At 47.0% G+C, this 18759-nt stretch overlaps 1 protein-coding gene across 3 annotated transcripts in view; it reads right to left on the bottom strand.

The window, feature by feature from the left end:
- dnah3 (dynein axonemal heavy chain 3) overlaps nt 1–18759 on the bottom strand; it is an 82438-nt gene that overhangs the window by 5914 nt on the left and 57765 nt on the right. For all 3 annotated transcript variants that reach the window (XM_076986809.1, XM_076986808.1, XM_076986807.1), the window contains 11 exons: nt 18587–18730; nt 14662–15322; nt 14207–14372; nt 13346–13562; nt 11889–12071; nt 11443–11641; nt 9375–11182; nt 8664–8997; nt 1811–2036; nt 751–1013; nt 169–285 (listed from right to left, as the gene is read on the bottom strand). In XM_076986809.1, coding sequence (XP_076842924.1) covers nt 169–285; nt 751–1013; nt 1811–2036; nt 8664–8997; nt 9375–11182; nt 11443–11641; nt 11889–12071; nt 13346–13562; nt 14207–14372; nt 14662–15322; nt 18587–18730 — 4318 coding nt within the window. The remainder of the gene's footprint in view (nt 1–168; nt 286–750; nt 1014–1810; nt 2037–8663; nt 8998–9374; nt 11183–11442; nt 11642–11888; nt 12072–13345; nt 13563–14206; nt 14373–14661; nt 15323–18586; nt 18731–18759) is intronic.

Genomic DNA, 18759 nt, shown 5'->3' with positions numbered 1-18759 from the left:
TCAAACACACACACGCTCACACACATACACACACACACACACACACAGGTGAGGTAGGTGAGACACACACACACACACACCGAGGAGGTAGGTGACACACACACACACACACACACACACACACACACACACACACAGGTGAGGTAGGTGACACACACACACACACACCGGTGAGGTAGGTGAGGGCCTCCAGTGGGATCTCCTCATACTCTTTCAGGAACATGTGTATCTGACGCACACTGATGCGCAGGTCCGACTCGTTGAACTCATATGGGATATTCCAGCCTGCCAATAGACACATTCAGGTATAGAGACAGGTAGGCAGACGGGTAGGCAGACAGGTATAGAGACAGGTAGGCAGACGGGTAGGCAGACGGGTAGGCAGACGGGTAGGCAGACGGGTAGGCAGACGGGTATAGAGACAGGTAGGCAGACGGGTAGGCAGACGGGTAGGCAGACGGGTAGGCAGACGGGTAGGCAGACGGGTAGGCAGACGGGTAGGCAGACGGGTAGGCAGACAGGTAGGCAGACGGGTATAGAGACAGGTAGGCAGACAGGTAGGCAGACGGGTATAGAGACAGGTAGGCAGACAGGTATAGAGACAGATAGGCAGACAGGTATAGAGACAGGTAGGCAGACAGGTATAGAGACAGGTTGGCAGACGGGTATAGAGACAGGTAGGCAGACGGGTATAGAGACAGGTAGGCAGACAGGTATAGAGACAGGTAGGCAGACAGGTGGTGTGTGCACCTAGTGGGCCGTAGGTCCTCCTCTCCTGCACGAGGGCGTGGAAGAAACAGAGACCGAACAGGAGCTTCTGCCAGACGTGCTGCTTGGTGGAGCAGCTGGAGAAGGCGGGGTCAGAGAAGAAGGCGGGGTCAGAGATGGGGTCGCTCAGGTAGGAGCGCAGCAGGTTGGCACGCAGACCCTTGGGCGGCTCGTTCGTCATCTTCACTCCGTTCTGTAGGATACTCACGGGGAACTTATCAGACGGGTAACTGGTCAACCACAGCCTGGGGGAGGGAGGGGTAGAGAGAGAGAGAGAGAGAGAGAGAGAGAGAGAGAGAGGGGGGAATGAGAGAGGGAATGAGAGAGAAAGTGTCATCGTCTCACCTGAAGTGTGTGCGTGTGTGGGTCGTCTCACCTGAAGTGTGTGTGTGGGGGTCGTCTCACCTGAAGTGTGTGTGTGTGTGGGGGTCGTCTCACCTGAAGTGTGTGTGTGTGTGTGTGTGTGTGTGTGTGTGTGTGTGGATCGTCTCACCTGAAGTGTGTGTGTGTGTGTGTGTGGGTCGTCTCCCCTGAAGTGTGTGTGTGTGGGTCGTCTCCCCTGAAGTGTGTGTGTGTGGGTCGTCTCCCCTGAAGTGTGTGTGTGTGGGTCGTCTCCCCTGAAGTGTGTGTGTGTGGGTCGTCTCCCCTGAAGTGTGTGCGTGTGTGGGTCGTCTCACCTGAAGTGTGTGCGTGTGTGGGTCGTCTCACCTGAAGTGTGTGCGTGTGTGGGTCGTCTCACCTCAAGTGTGTGTGTGTGGGTTGTCTCACCTCAAGTGTGTGTGTGTGGGGGTCGTCTCACCTGAAGTGTGTGTGTGTGTGTGTGTGTGTGTGTGTGTGTGTGTGTGTGTGTGTGTGTGTGTGTGTGTGTGTGTGGATCGTCTCACCTGAAGTGTGTGTGTGTGGGTCGTCTCCCCTGAAGTGTGTGTGTGTGGGTGATCTCACCTGAAGTGTGGGTGTGTGTGTGTGTGTGTGTGGGTGATCTCACCTGAAGTGTGTGTGTGTGTGTGTGTGTGTGTGTGTGTGTGTGTGTGGATCGTCTCACCTGAAGTCTGGGTGTGTGTTTTCTGGTGTGATAATCTCTTCGCAGATCTTCTGCAGTGTTGGCATCCAGCTGGTTGCTAGGTGACAGTTTTGCAGGACCACCCAGGTGCCATCCCTCAGTGCCGCCTCGATCATGCGGGCAGCGATCGGTCCCTGCCCCTGCCCCAGGGAAATCGTCTGGGTCCTAGTGCCCCCCATTCCCAGGTCATCCGCAAACTTGAGCAGCCCTGAGAGAGGTGGAGGTGGAGATGGAGGTGTAGTGAAAGTGGGAATAACACAGTGAGACAATTATACACTTGTTCCTGAAATGAGCTCAACAGAAGGAAATTAATGTTGCTCTCTGCAGCTGTAATAACCACAGTGTTTAGACTAAGTGTGTAGACAAAGTGTTCTATGCAACATCTTTAAAAGGCACAAATATGGTCAATGTCAATTTATTTGTAAAGCACATTTAAAAACAACAATAGTTGACCAAAGTGCTGTCCAAAGAAGATGCAGGCATACATAGATACATAAGAACATAGCTAACAAAAACATGTACTCTCAACTATTAAACGGCAGCAAATAAAAATGAGCTTTAAGACGTGATTTAAAAACTGAGAGTGAAGGGGCTGATCTGACATGTAAAGGCAACTCGTTCCAAAATTTCGGGGCTATGACTGCAAATGCGCGATCACCCCTGTGCTTCAGCCTTGACCTAGGAACCACCAATAGGAGCTGGTCAGCAGATCTGAGAGACCTTGTTTAAGAGAGATAGACTGGAGCTAAACCATTCAGTGCTTTATAAACATACAACCGAATCTTAAAATCAACTCTAAAACAGACTGGAAGCCAACACGGGTGAGATGTACTCACGTTTATGTGTTTTGGTCAAAAGACGGGCAGCAGCATTTTGAACCAGCTGCAGCCGTGAGATGGAGGTCTAACCAACACCTGCATAAAGCCTATTAAAATAATCCAGTCTATATTAAATAAAAGCATACATAACCCTCTCAAAATCAGTAAAATTTAAGTACGGCTTGACTTTAGTTAAAAGCCTCAACTGAAAGAAATTGGATTTAATGACGGAGTTAATCTGTCTATCTAACTTGAGATCATGGTGTATTGTCACGGCAAGATTTTTTACATAAGGTTTTACATCTGGCGCTCAAATAATCCAAATTTCTACAGGGGGTCTCGCTGGAACTACTGGGTCTAAAAATCACTACTTCTGTTTTACTTTCATTAAACATTAAAAAATGTAATGCCATCCAAGTTTTAATGTCATTTACATTTACGACATTTAGCAGACGCTCTTATCCAGAGCGACTTACAAAGTGCTTTGCATCTGATCACAGAAAATAAAAAAAATAAAACAGGCCCAAGAATGGACCCTTGGGGATCCCCACATTTGAGAGGTGCTGTAGACGATACAATATCCCCAAGACAAACTGAAAAGCATATTCCTGATAAATATGACCTAAACCACTCCAGAGCAGTGCCTTTTATTTCAACACATTTTTCCAAACGAGCCTAAAGGATGCCATGGTCCACTGTATCAAACACAGCTGAAAGGTCTAAAAACATGAGAATGGCCCCCGTGTCAGTAATTAATAAAAGATTGTTAAAAACTCTTAAAAGTACAGTTTCAGTTGAATGAAGTGGTTTAAACACAGACTGGAATGTCTCCAGGATACTGTTTTTATCCAAAAAATCTTGTAGCTGCAAAAGGACAACCTTCTCCTGAACTTTAGAGAGAAAAGGTAGCCTGGAAATGGGTCTAAAATTAAAGAGAACAGATGGATCTAAATTGGATTTCTTAATGAGAAACATAGCATAGCAAGGATATTTGGCCCAATAGTGTCAAAAACATCTTTAAGAAAGCTGGAAGGGATAACATCCACAGAGGAAGCCGAAGGTTTCAAATGTGTGACAGTGTCCTTCAGCAAAGTAAGAGAGGCAGGCTCAAAATGAAAAAAAGCAGCAGCACAAGTTACTATATCTGATGTATCGTAAGAAGGAGATGTAATAGAAGATCGGAGATTAACCATTTTATCTACAAAGAATTTTAAAAACCTTTCACAGCTATCTAAAGTGGTATCAGGACAACAAGGTCCAGAGCCATTTAAAATGTCATTGATAGTTTTAAAAAGGACTAGTGGCTTACAGTGGTGGACAGTAACGAAGTAAATGTAATTCGTTACTGAACTTAAGTAACATTTCCATGTATCTGTACGTTACTCAAGTACTTTTATTTGGTAAAGCAAAGCAGTAGGACAGGTGCTCAGGTGCTAAGAGTGTTCATCAATGATGTGTGGGTGGTGCTCCGTGGACATAAGAGTCAGCAATGAAAACAGTGGTAACAGGCAACACACCCAGAGTAAAAAGGTAAAGTAAAAGATCCTTTATTGAAAAATGGACCTGCCGTATCAATGCCTACCGGTTTCGGTGACCAATTCACCTTCAAAAGGGCAGCCCTTTAGTATAAAAGACTTTATACTTTTACTTCACTACATTTCAAAGCGAAACTTTTTACTTTTCACTTCGTTACATTTACAGAAACATCTCGTTCCTTTTTTATTTTTAAATCAACGCTTAATAAAATACCGAAAGGTCAAAGTGTACCGTGTCACAGACTATAACCAATCTACGGAAGCCCTAAGAGGACGTACACTGCAACTTATTTTTTATTCGCTTTCCTCAAATTTTATTTTTTAAATAATCATTTTCCCGAAATCCCGAGATAATTAACTCGTTAAAACGAGAAAACAACAATCGTTTTCCAGAGATATTTTATTTGTTTGTTTTTTTTTTATTCCCATTGCTGGTCTCACTCGCATGGTAACTGTCGCACTTTGATCCTCTTTCACCTTAGCGCAGCATGTTCGTTGATTGCAAGAGAAAACACTACCAGTCTTGTCTTTTAACCTTTTATTAAAAGTAAATAAGAAAACAGAGATCTCTGGAGAGAGTACATACAATCCTAACAACTCTACTCTGTAACTTTGTGTGCCAGTCTCTACCTGAGACACCTTTCCTCCTGTACTATATAGTGTGTGCCAGTCTCTACCTGAGACATCTTTCCTCCTGTACTATATAGTGTGTGCCAGTCTCTACCTGAGACACCTTTCCTCCTGTACTATATAGTGTGGCCTGGAGCCCCCCCTCATAGAAGTTGCACGTACATTCCATATGTTAAACCTACAGCTTTTTCTCTCTTATTTTGGAAGCGAGGTCTTCACTTGCTGAGCTTGTCAGATTGACTTACAGAGGCTGCTCTTACACACCCTGTTTTTAAAAAACGGCAGGCACTTGGGAATGAGCATACAAGCACTTTCCCAATCATTCTTGATAACAAGCAATTTGATTGATACTATAATGTAAGCAAAATATAAAGTGATTAATATAAGAAATTTAAATAATACTTTAAGACTAGTGAAAGTATATAAGGATTATGATAAGCTGCTTGATTAATACTGTAAACAAAATACGAAGGGATTAAAATATAATTCCCAACAGTATCCATGCAGATGACCAGGGCCTCGAAGCTGGTCAGCGATGTAGTTAACCACTACATCAGGGTCAGTGAAGTTGCGTCTGCGATAAAGCTGAAGCCTAGCCAACATTCTTCTTAGATGACGGACACTAATGTGTGTGTCGTCTTCTACTGCAAAACATGCTATTTCAGCTTGTGTTAGTCCTTGGTTGAACAAATATGTGATGCGGTAATCAATCCTGCGGATCCATGTAATGAGCGAGGGATACCTTTCTTGGGATTTTGGGAAAACGAATGTTGTTTTCTCGTTATAACGAGTTAATTATCTCGGGATTTCAGGAAAACGATTATAAAAAAAAATCTAAGGAAAATGAATTAAGAATAAGTTGCAGTGTACGTCCTCTTAGGGCAGGGGTGCTCATTACGTCGATCGCGATCGACCGGTCGATCGCGAAGGAAGTGTCGGTCGATCGCGAAGGAATGTGCGTAGATCGCGTCACATAAAATAGTAGTAGATGAATCGCACATCTGCTCTGACGGTTGTATTTTGATTGACATTCACGGTAGCCAATCTGCAATCCACTCAACAAATTACGTTCGCCACCCCCCCCCCCCCCCCCCCCCCCCGCTCAACATATTACGTTCGCCAACCCCCCCCCCCCCCCCCGCTCAACAAATTACGTTCGCCGCCACCCCGGTAGATCTTTCTGACTTGGTCATCTTATAAGTAGCTCGCAAGCTGAAAACTGTGAGCACCCCTGTCTTAGGGCTTCCGTACTAATCAGCGCTCAGTAAGAGATTAAGATTTGTACGCTAATTGGCTGAGGATCTGACATGGCTGCAACAGATGGCTTTGAATTCCTCGAAATGATTTGCATTCAGAAGAACACATCGCTGTCATCATTTATTCGCCGTCAAACTTGAAAAAACACATCGAGGTAAGTTCGCCATTAGATGAGTACTACCAACAGGGTGGTTTATATACCCCGGTTAATTAGATCACACTGAAATACACTACATTTAACAGATGCTTTTATCCAAAGCAATGTGCTAGTAGCCAAATTTCACTCTGTGGAGATGCTAAGCGCCAGTTTAACACAGGAGACTCCCACATCAAACGTTAAAGCCGGGGACACATACACGCGAATTTGGCCAAGCGAAGCGAACTTCGCAAATAATTCCTATGAAAGAGCCGAAGGCAAGCAAATATGAGCGAAGCAAAATCATTAAAAGTATTATTATTAAAATTATTATTATATTAATTATTATTAATTATTCGGCCAAGTTTAATATTATGAGTTCAGTTGGTTTGCCTGCATCAGCAGCGTGTGAGCGCCTCTTCAGTACAGCAGGGCTAATTTTCAGTCCTAGGCAAGCACGGCTCTTACTGAAGAGGAATAGAAAACATTTGAGTTGAGGTTGGTCAATATCTGTGTAGCCTTGTGAGTACACCCCTCACATTTGTGCAGATTTGTAAGTCTATCACTTGGTCTTACTTAAAGATAATATAATTTTTTGTATTTTGTGTTTGCTAGGCAAATGTAAGGCACTGTTACGTTGTTCACCTGTTGATCGAGTAGGCGTAGGGGTTTTGATGTTTTTACTTTTACTTTTAATACTTAAGTATTTTTGAAAGCAGATGCTTTTGTACTTCTACTCAAGTAAAAAATTGAGGTGAATACTTTTACTTGAGTAATATTCAATGCAAGGTAACTGTACTTTTACTCAAGTACATAATTGGTGTACATCGTCCACCAATGGTGGCTTATGAACATTGTTTGCAACTAAAGCAGATAAATATTTCACCTATTCAGCTTTCACAACAGTCTGATACTTTTTTCAACTGTTCGTTACGAGATCAAAAGACACTTGTAACTTGTCTTTCTTCCACTTGCGTTCAGCTTTCCGACCTTTCTGTCTGGCGACACGAGTAGTGACATTCATGCAAGGTTCAGGTTTGTGTTTGGATTTTAACCTTCTTTCTGGAGCAACCGTATCCAGAATATTTTGGCATAGAGAGTAAAAGCAAGAGGTTAATTCCTCTGTATTTAGACTTGACAGAATCTCGGAAATTATCTGCACATTTTTTAAAGCAACAGAAAACTGTACAGCAGTGTTAGAGTTAAATACACGATGCCATCGACTCAAGGCAATGGCCTTAGTAACGTACGGAAGAGACATCTCAAATAAAATGGGCATATGATCAGAACACACTGGAGCATATATCTCAGTCTTAGATACTGGTGGACCATATGCTAGAATAAGATCTAATGTGTGTCCATGTTCTTGAGTAGCACCAACCACATGCTGTACCAGATCAAAAGAGTCGATCACATTTAAAAATTCTTTAACCAGAGGCTTAATCGGACAACATACATGAATATTAAAATCTCCGACAATTAAAATGCTGTCATACTTTGGCATACATTCAGCCAGAAACTCAGAAAAATTCTTTATAAATTCCTAATTGTATTTGGGCAGCCGATACAGGATGAGCTCTGCCCAACTTGAACGTAGTTAATTCAAAACTTGAGCAGTCTATTTAAAAACAACTGCTACTCCACCACCACGTCCAGCTACCCTCGGGAAATTAATATATGAGCAGCGGGATGGCACAACTTCTGAGAAAGCATTTAAGTTTCCAACCTTAACCCAAATTTCCATTAGTCAAAACAGATCCTCCCATGAGAGGTAAAGAAATCCTTCAAAATGAACGTCTTTTTTGCCAAGGATCTATCATTAATCAAGGCTACCTTGACAGACACAGGGACTTCTTCCATCTGAGGTGCTCGGTTTAGGAGCCTGAGGCTTTGGAAGTTCACCCCTCCTCTTCAAAGACGCACAGACTGAACAGAAGGTGTCCGGCACTCCATGTCATGGCCAATAACCGGCACCAACCAGTTATATCTAGGTCTAGGAGACAACCAGGGAACGAAAGACAGACGATCCGGTGCATGATCCTCCAAAATACAACAAACCAGACTTAAATTTCACCAACAGCCCACAGCGTTTACCGCGACATCTATGACAGTGTCTATAGGTAAGTAGGTATTCCAGATAAGAACAGAGGAACTGAAGAATATCGCCCATCAAAATCAAAGTTAACTAATGTTACAGTGACCAAACGTATATCCAAAAGTGTTTGACAATCATAAATCATAAGAGAGTCTCGCCAACAAACAGTAACAAAATAGACATAAACCAAAATAACAGTGACAGACGGCATGACACACCGGCGCCATCTTCCCAACTGGTATTAGACTTATTAGATTCACAAACACTTGCACAAATTCACACACACACACACACACACACACACACACACACACACACACACACACACACACACACACACACACACACACACAATCACACACACCTGCAGTAGGGTCGGATCCCGGGGACAGCACAAAAATGAGTGGTGAGCAGCAGTTGGAGTCGCTGTAGCTTTTCGCCAGGTCAAAGGTCGGTGGCTCGATGTAGCTGCGTCCCATGTTCTGGACGATGAACTCCTGCACGGCGGGCACCAGTTTGTCTGGCCGGAGGCAGCGCAGCACCACCATACGCTCCATGCCCAGCAGGTGGCGCCACTGGCCCGGGAGCGGCTCCTCGTGGGGCCTGCTGGAGTCGTAGATCTGCTTCCACTGTGGAATGTTGTCCCGCACGTGCTCAAACAGACCGTCCAGACCGGGCAGTCTGGAGGCCCGCACCACCTACACCACCCCAAGAAGACGAGGGACACCACGCACACACACTTACAGCATTTAGTCCAGACTGACTTACATATCACAGTGTGTGTGATCGCGGTGCCACCTGCTCTGATAGCTTAGCTGAAGGAGGATGTAAGTTTAGAATGTACATTCCACACACCAATACATTTACAATCAGGTTTTATTTGACTGAATAAGTTAAATTCAGTGAACACGTTAAATCTTGCTTAAACACTTCTGTTGCCATATAAAAGTGAATCAGTTCCTGACTGCTTACACAGCTGTTGCTAACACTAGGTATTATCTCCAACATGCTAGTTATTATGGTGGCTGTTATAACATAAGTCTGTAGTGTAATGTAAGTAATCACAGTAACTAACCTCTGACCACGCCTTTTCCGTCAGCCATTCGGGGGCGGGGTTTGGTTGTGGGTTGTCGAGGGCGATGCCACCGGTGAGCAAGAAGCGCCAGACAAGGTCGTTGACCTGACCTTTGCTCTGCATGATGCCAACGGTGAGGAGGAGAGAGTAGAGGAGCTTGTCCTTCTCAAACAGCGAGCGGCACACGTTGCTGTAGATGCTGGCGGTGAAGTGATCCAGGATGTTGGAGATGCGGACGGCCAGGTCGTCACTGGCGCCGCTCTGCGCGATCGAATGGAGGTAGAGGTGGATGAACCAGGCTAGCGAGTACTGGTACATGGGCTCAATGTTGGCCAGGTCTGAGATGCAGAAGAACAGCACGGAGGAGCGCTCCGCTACGGCCCGGTAGCCCAGCCGCGTCTCGTCGATCTCCCGCTCCGTTACGCTCGCCACCTCCTGCTTCTCCGAAATCTCCTCCGACAAGACCTTGGAGGACGACAGCACCCTGATGGCCGTCTCGTCCTCAAGGATGTTCCCCTGGGACGAAGAGAGCACCTCCAGGATCTTGTCCTCGATCTCCTTCAGCTGCTTGCTGTTGGCGGCACTCTCCAGAATCAGCTGGCTCTTCTTCTCCTCCAGGTCTGGCTTCTCCTTGGCAGCGACGATCCCGAGCAGCTGGTCTTGCAGACCGAGCGGTGTGATCATGAAGTTGAGCAGACACACCTTCACCGCCACCTCCGGCAGGTAGTGTGGGTTCCGCAGTCCCGTGGTCATGTAGAACTGGAAGTCACGGGAGTATTCCACGATGTTCTCCCCCAGCTTCATATACTCCACGCCCTGCTGCTTAAACGTCTGCTTCAGGAGGACCGGCTCCAGCACGGCATCCAGCTCCTCGCCAACGTTTTCGAGGAGAACTGGAGTCCCAAACTGGATGGCGTTCTCCAGGCTGCGCACGTAGTTGCTGTCGGAGAGCTTGATGATGCACAGCTTGTTTTCTTTCTCCATGTTCCTGATCCACCTGTTGGCCTGTCCCTGAGGGTCCATCATTAGAGGCCAGCGGCGGGAGCTGCGTACGATGATGCCGTTGTCCGTGGAGAACGAGTCCACGGGCAGCCCGGCGATCTGCCACGCCCGGATCAGCACCTGGTTGCCAAGGGTGTTGCTGAGGGTGAAGTCATGGGAACAGGGCACCTTCCTTTTCTGGCACTCAACGTGCCACTGGTGTTGGCACTCCACCCGGAAGTCCACCGTGAAGGCACCCAGGTACGACACGGTGCCTGCCGACAGGAGCACGTCACCCGTCAGGTTGGTGTACCTGGCACCCAGGATCCGTGCTGCCTCCGTCCACCTGTCCTTCTCCCCTCCGAGCCCACCAATCAACTTCTCCGCCCGGATCAGCTTCTGAGAACACAGCTCGATGTTGTCCTCAAGATCCTTCTTCTTGTGCATCATGGCCGCCAGCGTGTCGTTGAGCTTCTGCAGGCGGTCGACCACGGCCTGGAGCTCGCTGCGTTTCACTGCCAGCGTCTCCATCTGCACCGCCAGTTCTGCCTCTGCCTCACGGAGGCGCTGTTTCTTTGGGGCAACCACCTTGGCCACGCGCTCGTACACCTCCATGGCACGGACCCACTTGCACAGACCCTCACAGGCAGACGAGACGTTTTTGATCAGAGACGGATGAAAGTCCGGGTGGTCAATGAACTTCTCACGAATCCTCTTGATGTAGGCGGCAGGAATGTTGTCCTTGTCGAAAGCCTTCAGGTTCTCCAGAAACTTCATGTCTCCCAGGAGCTTCTTGGATGGCCCCCAGTAATCCTCGATCATCTTACCTGTGTGAAAACACAGTCTGTCCAATTACCCCAAGTTCTGACTCAGATACTCTGTTCCAGCTACCAACACACCTGAGCCAGGTGAAGCACAGATCACCTTGTTCATGTGAATGTTAAACATGATATTATATTGTGTTATATTAACTCACCTGAAACCCCAGGGTCAGTTTTCCTCTCTGGTTTGTATAAGTGTGTGTGTGTGTGTGTGTGTGTGTGTGTGTGTGTGTGTGTGTGTGTGTGTGTGTGTTATACTAACTCACCTGAGGCCCCAGGGTCAGGTTTCCTGTCTGGTTTGATTCCCTTCATCACACAGATGGACTCCATGACGAGTTTGACGGCAGCTGGTGGGTTCTGCATGGACTTGACCACTGTGATGTCGGCGGGTTTCAGCGTGTCTAGGGCAGTCAGAGCTGCCTCCAGTGCAGGCATGGCCTCTGCAAGATCCCCCTCACACTCATCCTGTTAGCACGTGTACACACACACACACACAGGCGCACACACACATGTACACACACACACACACACACACACACCATGATAACCAGACCACTACACACTGCACTGATATACTCGCTGACCCCTGAGCTGATCACTCTCACTGTCACTCACAGTTGTGTACTTCCTGCAGACTGATCACTTCAATCAGCCACCATTGGTCCTCCCGTGTTATGACCAGCTCAGCCAGGCGCTCCCATTGGTCAGATACCTTAATGGTTTTGGCAGCTGCTGCGGCCTCATTGGCTATCCTCTCATCGGCGGCGACCAGGTCCTTCTTGGCGTCCACTTCCACGGTCTCCTTCTCGATCTTCACCATCATCTCATCTGTGTCAGCTGAGGTTCGGATCAGCTCTGGCTGTAGTGCTGTTAGCTCCTGCTGCATCACTGCAACCTATACCACACACACACACACACACACACACACACACACACACACACACACACACACACACACACGTTATACTCATATACACACACACACACACGTTATACTCATATACACACACATACATACATACACACACACACACACACACACACACACACACGTTATACTCATATACACACACATACACACACACACACACACACACACACGTTATACTCATACACACACACACACACACACGTTATACTCATATACACATACATACATACACACACACACACACACACACACACACACACACGTTATACTCATACACACACACACACACACGTTATACTCATATACACACACGTTATACTCATATACACACACACACACACGTTATACTCATATACACACACACACACACGTTATACTCATATACACACACACACACAAACGTTATACTCATATACACACACACATACACACACACACACACGTTATACTCATATACACACACATACATACATACACACACACACACACACGTTATACTCATACACACACACACACACACGTTATACTCATATACACACACGTTATACTCATATACACACACACACACACGTTATACTCATATACACACATACACACACACACACACACACACGTTATACTCATATACACACACATACATACACACACACACACACGTTATACTCATATACACACACATACATACACACACACACACGTTATACTCATATACACACACACACACTATACTCATATACACACACATACATACACACACACACACGTTATACTCATATACACACACACACACACGTTATACTCATATACACACACACATTATAAAACACACACACAAACATTATACTCACACACACATTATATAGACACATTATAAACACACACGCATTATGCACACACACTTTATACACACACACACACATTATACACACACACTTTATGCACACATACATTATACACACACATTATATACACATGCATTACATATACAGTATATGTAATGTGTCTGTATATAATGTGTGTATATTTATATTCAAATAAACATTCAAATACATTCACACACAAACACAGGGCGCACAATGACATTACACAGGTAAACAATCAAACACACACACACAAAGTGAGAATGTCTCCCCACCAGTTCTGTCGTATACCTCCCCAAACATGAGGAAGATGACCCCATCATGCTGACAGGAACAGCACAGTGATGGATGAGCAGAACCTGGGGCCTGGTGTCTTACCTGAGACGCGGCAAAGTCCAGCTTCTGCAGGCCCACCAGGTATCGGTTTCTGAAGGTGTCCACCTCAGTGCGCTTGGAGGTGAGCAGCGTCTTGAAGGTGAGGATCAGCTCCAGGTAGGAGGAGGGCGTGACGTAGTTATGCCTGCGCAGCTCGGAGTAGTAACGCACAGAGAGCTTCTGTACACTCTCTTGAAACATCTTACACATCTCCACCACTCTGAGACACACAGAGGAGGATAAAGAGGTAAAGAGAGAGATGAAAAAAGGATAGAGGTAGAAAAGGATGGAGAAGGAGAGAGACATGAGAGAGGAGGAGACAGAGATTATGAGAGGAGGAGGAGGAGTCAAATCAAATCAAATCAAATTTTATTTATATAGCACTTTTTACAACAGTTGTTGTCACAAAGCCCCTTTACAAGTGTCTGAGTCCAAACCCCCAGTGAGCAAGCCAATGGCGACAGTGGCAAGGAAAAACTCCCTAGGAAGAGGAGGGGAGGAGACACCCTAGGAGGAGAGATTAACCTGCTTCTTTTCTCTTTTTTGACTGTTCAACATGGACTTAACTGTATTTTGCCTAACACTAACCCTAACACTAATCCCAACACTAACATTAACACTAACAATATCCCCTAACCCTGTATCCTATACAAAGCCCCTTCATGAACTTCCTAATCTGTAATCCATAATCTGTAATAATCCACATAGTAACAGCATGTGGTCTTAACTGCTGAAATAACCACCATCTTATAACTACATACTCCTGTTAATAACCATCTAATAACTACATAAAGCCTGTTGTAACATTAGAAGGTATCATGAAGTCAGAGGTCAAAGGTCATTAGTCAGAGGTCATGCCCTCACTCTGTCCTGATGTGTTCCTCGAGCTCCACGTCCTCCAGGAACTTGTTTGCGACCATCTCGAGGGCGTCAGTGGGCCAGGACTGGAACCAGTCGATGGTGCAGCAGTTAATCAGAGACGGGAACATTCGCAGACGATTCCGGAATGCATCGCCGATTGGGCTCATTGCTACACACACACACACACACACACACACACACACACACACACACACACACACAAGTGATTACTAGGGGGCTGTGGATCACACATGCCCAGAGTGGTGGGCAGCCCTAGTCCGGCGCCCGGGGAGCAGTTGGGGTTAGGTGCCTTGCTCAAGGGCACCTCAGTCATGACCTCAGGCCTGGGAATCAAACCCACGACCCTCCAGTCCCAAGACCAGTTCCCTACCACCAGACCATGACTGCCCATGTGTGTGTGTTTGTTTGTGTGTATGCATGTGTGTGTGTGTGTGTACCCAGTATGATGTGTAGGTTATCTCTGACTCTGTCGATGAAGTAGTTGTACATGGCCAGTGGAGTGGCCTCTATCTTCCTGCCCTCCATCTTGGCCACCACCTGCATCTTCTCCAGGATGTCGGCACGTTCGTCCGGCGCAAACATGTTGGGCACGTCTCCGGTGTTCAGTAGCATGTTCACGTCCTCCACGAACGTCTCATCTTTGATCTGACTGTCGCTGAACAGGAAGGTGGTCCTCTTGCCCTCTGCGCCCGCCTGCAGCATCACGCGCTTCAGGTCTTCGCGCCAGTCCGCTACACCGTAGGTCCTGGTCAGCTCCACCTGGAAGAGCTCGTAGTCGCAGATGAAGGTGGCGAGTCTAGCGGCGCTGTGTCGGCCAGAGCCGCCGATGCCCACCGACAGCAGGTGCCCGCTGTGCTGGCCCAGGACACGGCAGCAGCGTGACACGTGCTCGATGGCGAACTGGAACATCACCAGGCTCATGGGAGCCTTGCTGGCGGCGTTGAACTCCTCCAGGTAGAGTTCCATCACCTTCGTCAGCTCCCGCACGTCCGTCAACTCATCGTATGCCTTCACGTCCGCTCTGCCATAGCTGCCGAAGAACAGACCACGGATGTTCTCATCCGAAACGTTTCCCGCCGGAGAGAGATGACAAAGGAGCTGGAAAACAAGGCAAAGGAAGGGCGAGAGAGAGAGAGAGAGAGAGAGAGAGAGAGAGAGAGAGAGAGAGGGAGGGGGGGGGGATGGAGAGTTACTGAAAATACTAATCAATTACAATAAACAACAAACAAAGCAAGAGCATGAGAATAAAATAAAGCATAAGAATAAAATAGGACTTTCTTAATCAATTACAGTATGAAAACACAAAAAATAAAGGTTTTTTATGTCACCACAGGAGGAGACTCGCGAACCAGCTCTTGCTCACGGACCAGCACTCACCCAAAAACCAGCATTTGCTCGCGTATGTGCCCTCAAAAATGCAATCAGCAATGATGACCTGCAGCTGTCCAATGAAGACGGCTGCAGAGTCTCAGAGTTGTTTGTTGCCGTCTCCACGCGCTTTCAGCCAGCCTCTCGTTGCGTTCCATGTTACCTCATTGTACTTACCTTGTTCTGTGTTTTCCATGTCATTTTCCGAATTCCCTCACCTCTTCGCCAATTCTGGTCATTCTCAAGTTTTCCTTCACTGTTATTTCTCTATCCAGTTTCGTTGGTTATTTTGGGAAGGGTTTCTTGTTTGCTCCCAGCCCAAACAGTTCTCCCACTCTCGAGTCCTCTGCTGCCTTGGCTCAGTTAGAGCCCTACCAGCACCCAGGCTTTCCTCTGGGGATCCGGAAGAATGTCGAGGTTTTTTGCTTCAGTGCTCTCTCATTTTCGAGCAAAACCCCTCGTGCTTCCCTACTGAAAAAGCCATAGTGGCTTATGTGCTCACACTTCTCTCAGGCAAGGCATTAGCCTGGGCTACACCCATCTGGGAAAGCCAACCAGAACTCTGTGCATCCTATTTTTCCCAGGCCATGTGTGATATGTTTTTTCACCCGGCCTCTGGAGGCGTAGTGGGCACACGTTTGTTAAACATACGCCAAGGCAAAAAATCTGTGTCTGACTATTCCTATCAGGAGGGATTAAACGAAGAGTTAAAAGATGAATTGGCTGTCCATGATCCTCCTGACTGTTTAAACTCCTGTATAGCTCTCACCATTCAATTAGGCTGCGCGAATGAAAACAGTGATGCTGGTCCCAGTTCGCGGTCTCCTCGTATGTTGATGCCCCTAACCTGGTCCCCAAGGAAGACGAGGCCAGAGTGAACAACCAAGACCAGCCCATGCAGTTAGGTCATACCCACCTGACACAACAGGACAGGCTGGCACGTATGCTAGGGGGGGTCGCTGCCTGTATTGTGGACAAGAGGGTCACAAATGCGCCGAATGCCCCCAAAATGCGATTGATAAGCCATTGACTGGCTTAATCTGTCAGTCAGGCAGTGGGAATTGGTTTGCACCTACAGCAACAAAAAAAGCACCTGATCCCCTTGATCTCAGTCAAATCCCTGTTGAATACTATGACCTCAGAGATGTGTTCAGTAAATGGCAGGCAGACATTGACATTGATTTTTGAAGCATGTGGTATGCGCTCATGGCTTCCCGGTTGACATGGTCTCCAACAGGGGGCCTCAGTTTGCTAGCCGGTCCTGGATGGCCTTCCTCAGACTCCTGGGGGCCAAAGCCAGTCTCTCATCCGGGTTTCACCCAGTCCAATGGCCAGACGGAAAGGGTAAATCAGAACCTGGAGCAGACCCTTCGATGCCTGGCCTCCGCTAACCCTGCTTCCTGGGCGGACCGTCTTGTATGGGCAGAATATACCCATAATACTCTGTTGCATTCATCTGGGGTCTCGGGCTGACCCTAGAGTCGCTCCTCCTGTCGCCACAGGAGGACACTCGCGAACCAGCTCTCGCTTACGATCCAGCTATCGCACACGGACCAGCGCTCACCCTTGGGAGGGGTTTTTTGTTTGCTCCCTGTAGTGGTTTGAGAGCCAGCTTCTTCCCGTTGCGTCTTCTGTTCGTTTCTTTTGTTTTGTTTTTCTCATGTTGAGTATTCCGCAGGCGGCATGGTGGTGTGGTGGTTAGCACTGTCGCCTCACAGCAAGGCGTTCTGGGTTCAATTCTCGGTCTGGGCTGCTCTGTGTGGAGTTTGCATGTTCTCCCTGTGCCTGCGTGGGTTTCCTCCGGGTACTCCGGTTTCCTCCCACAGTCCAAAGACATGCGTGTTAGGTTGATTGATCACTCTAAATTGCCCGTAGGTGTGAGGACTGGCGACCTGCCCATGGTGTACCCTGCCTTCGCCCGGAGATGCTGAGATTGGCTCCAGCCCCCCCGTGACCCCGATTAGCGGGATTAAGCGGTTCAGATAATGGATGCATGGATGGAGTATTCCGCAATCTTTGAGTTTCGCTTTCTGTTTTCAGTTTCCTTCGTGTTTCCTTTTTCACTGAGGTTTTGTTTTTCCCGCTTTTCCTATTCCTTATTGGCGGAGGTTTCAGTTCCCTGTTTTTTCTGTGATTGGCGTTTGGGTTCGTCTCTGTAAATATTTCAAGCGTTGTATGTGGGTTCGCAGCCCAATGCATAACATTTTAGGAGTCTTTTAAAACAAAAAAGTTAATGGTGATTAGAGCATGTTAGGGTTAATAAAGGTTTATAGAGTGTTAGGGTTAATTCCCAGACCTGAGGCCATGACTGAGGTGCCCTTGAGCAAGGCACCTAACCCCAACTGCTCCCCGGGTGCCGGGCTAGGGCATGCCGATCGCTCTGGGCACGTGTGCACCACAACCCCCTAGTAATCACTAGTGTGTGTGAGTGTGTGTGTTAACTGCACAGATGGGTAAAAAGCAGAGGACAAATTTCAATTGCGGTGAAAAATCACAATTGACAAATTTGGCACATTTACATTTACATGAAGGTTTATAGAGTGTTGGGATTAATGGAAGTTTATAGAGTTAGGGGTATCAACCCTGCCATTCGGTTTAGTTTTATTTAACACAGACTCTGTAGCAGGTCTTGCCAGGTGTCCACACCAGGTTTACTGTCCCAGTGAGAGTTCAAAGGTGTCTACATCAGGTTTACTTGCCCATATTTGACCAAACTGTACCACTGAACTGAGTAGGTTACCATCAGCTTGGGTTTAATCCTCACAGTAACATCATCAGCACAGACAGACTATAAAAATGGTGAATTGTCCAGTAAAACAAAAGCAGAGAAAAGCCTCCTTAACCTGTAAGAGGGGATCTACAGCCAAGGCACTTGCGACAGGGCACAACCCACGACCTTTACCCTCCTCTGAACCCAGGAGAACGTTTAGTGTCACACTACAGGGCCCTGATCAGGGCTGAAACCAGGACTGAAGCCAAAGGCTACTAGATTACCTTGTCTATGCTCTGTTTGAAGTAGCCAGATGTCCTTTCTCTAATGATGGTGAAAAATGTCTCTCTGTCTTGGCTGTCAATCAGACGATCATAAAACACACGGTACACCTCATGTATCCATAACCTGATCAGTTTATCACCTTCCTGCAGGAAACCAGGAAACACAAGGTTTC

This window comes from Brachyhypopomus gauderio, unplaced genomic scaffold, assembly GCF_052324685.1.
Source record: "Brachyhypopomus gauderio isolate BG-103 unplaced genomic scaffold, BGAUD_0.2 sc49, whole genome shotgun sequence".
NCBI lineage: Eukaryota > Metazoa > Chordata > Actinopteri > Gymnotiformes > Hypopomidae > Brachyhypopomus > Brachyhypopomus gauderio.
Note: the sequence above shows the minus strand (reverse complement) of the source record. Positions and strands in the feature narration are given on the sequence as shown.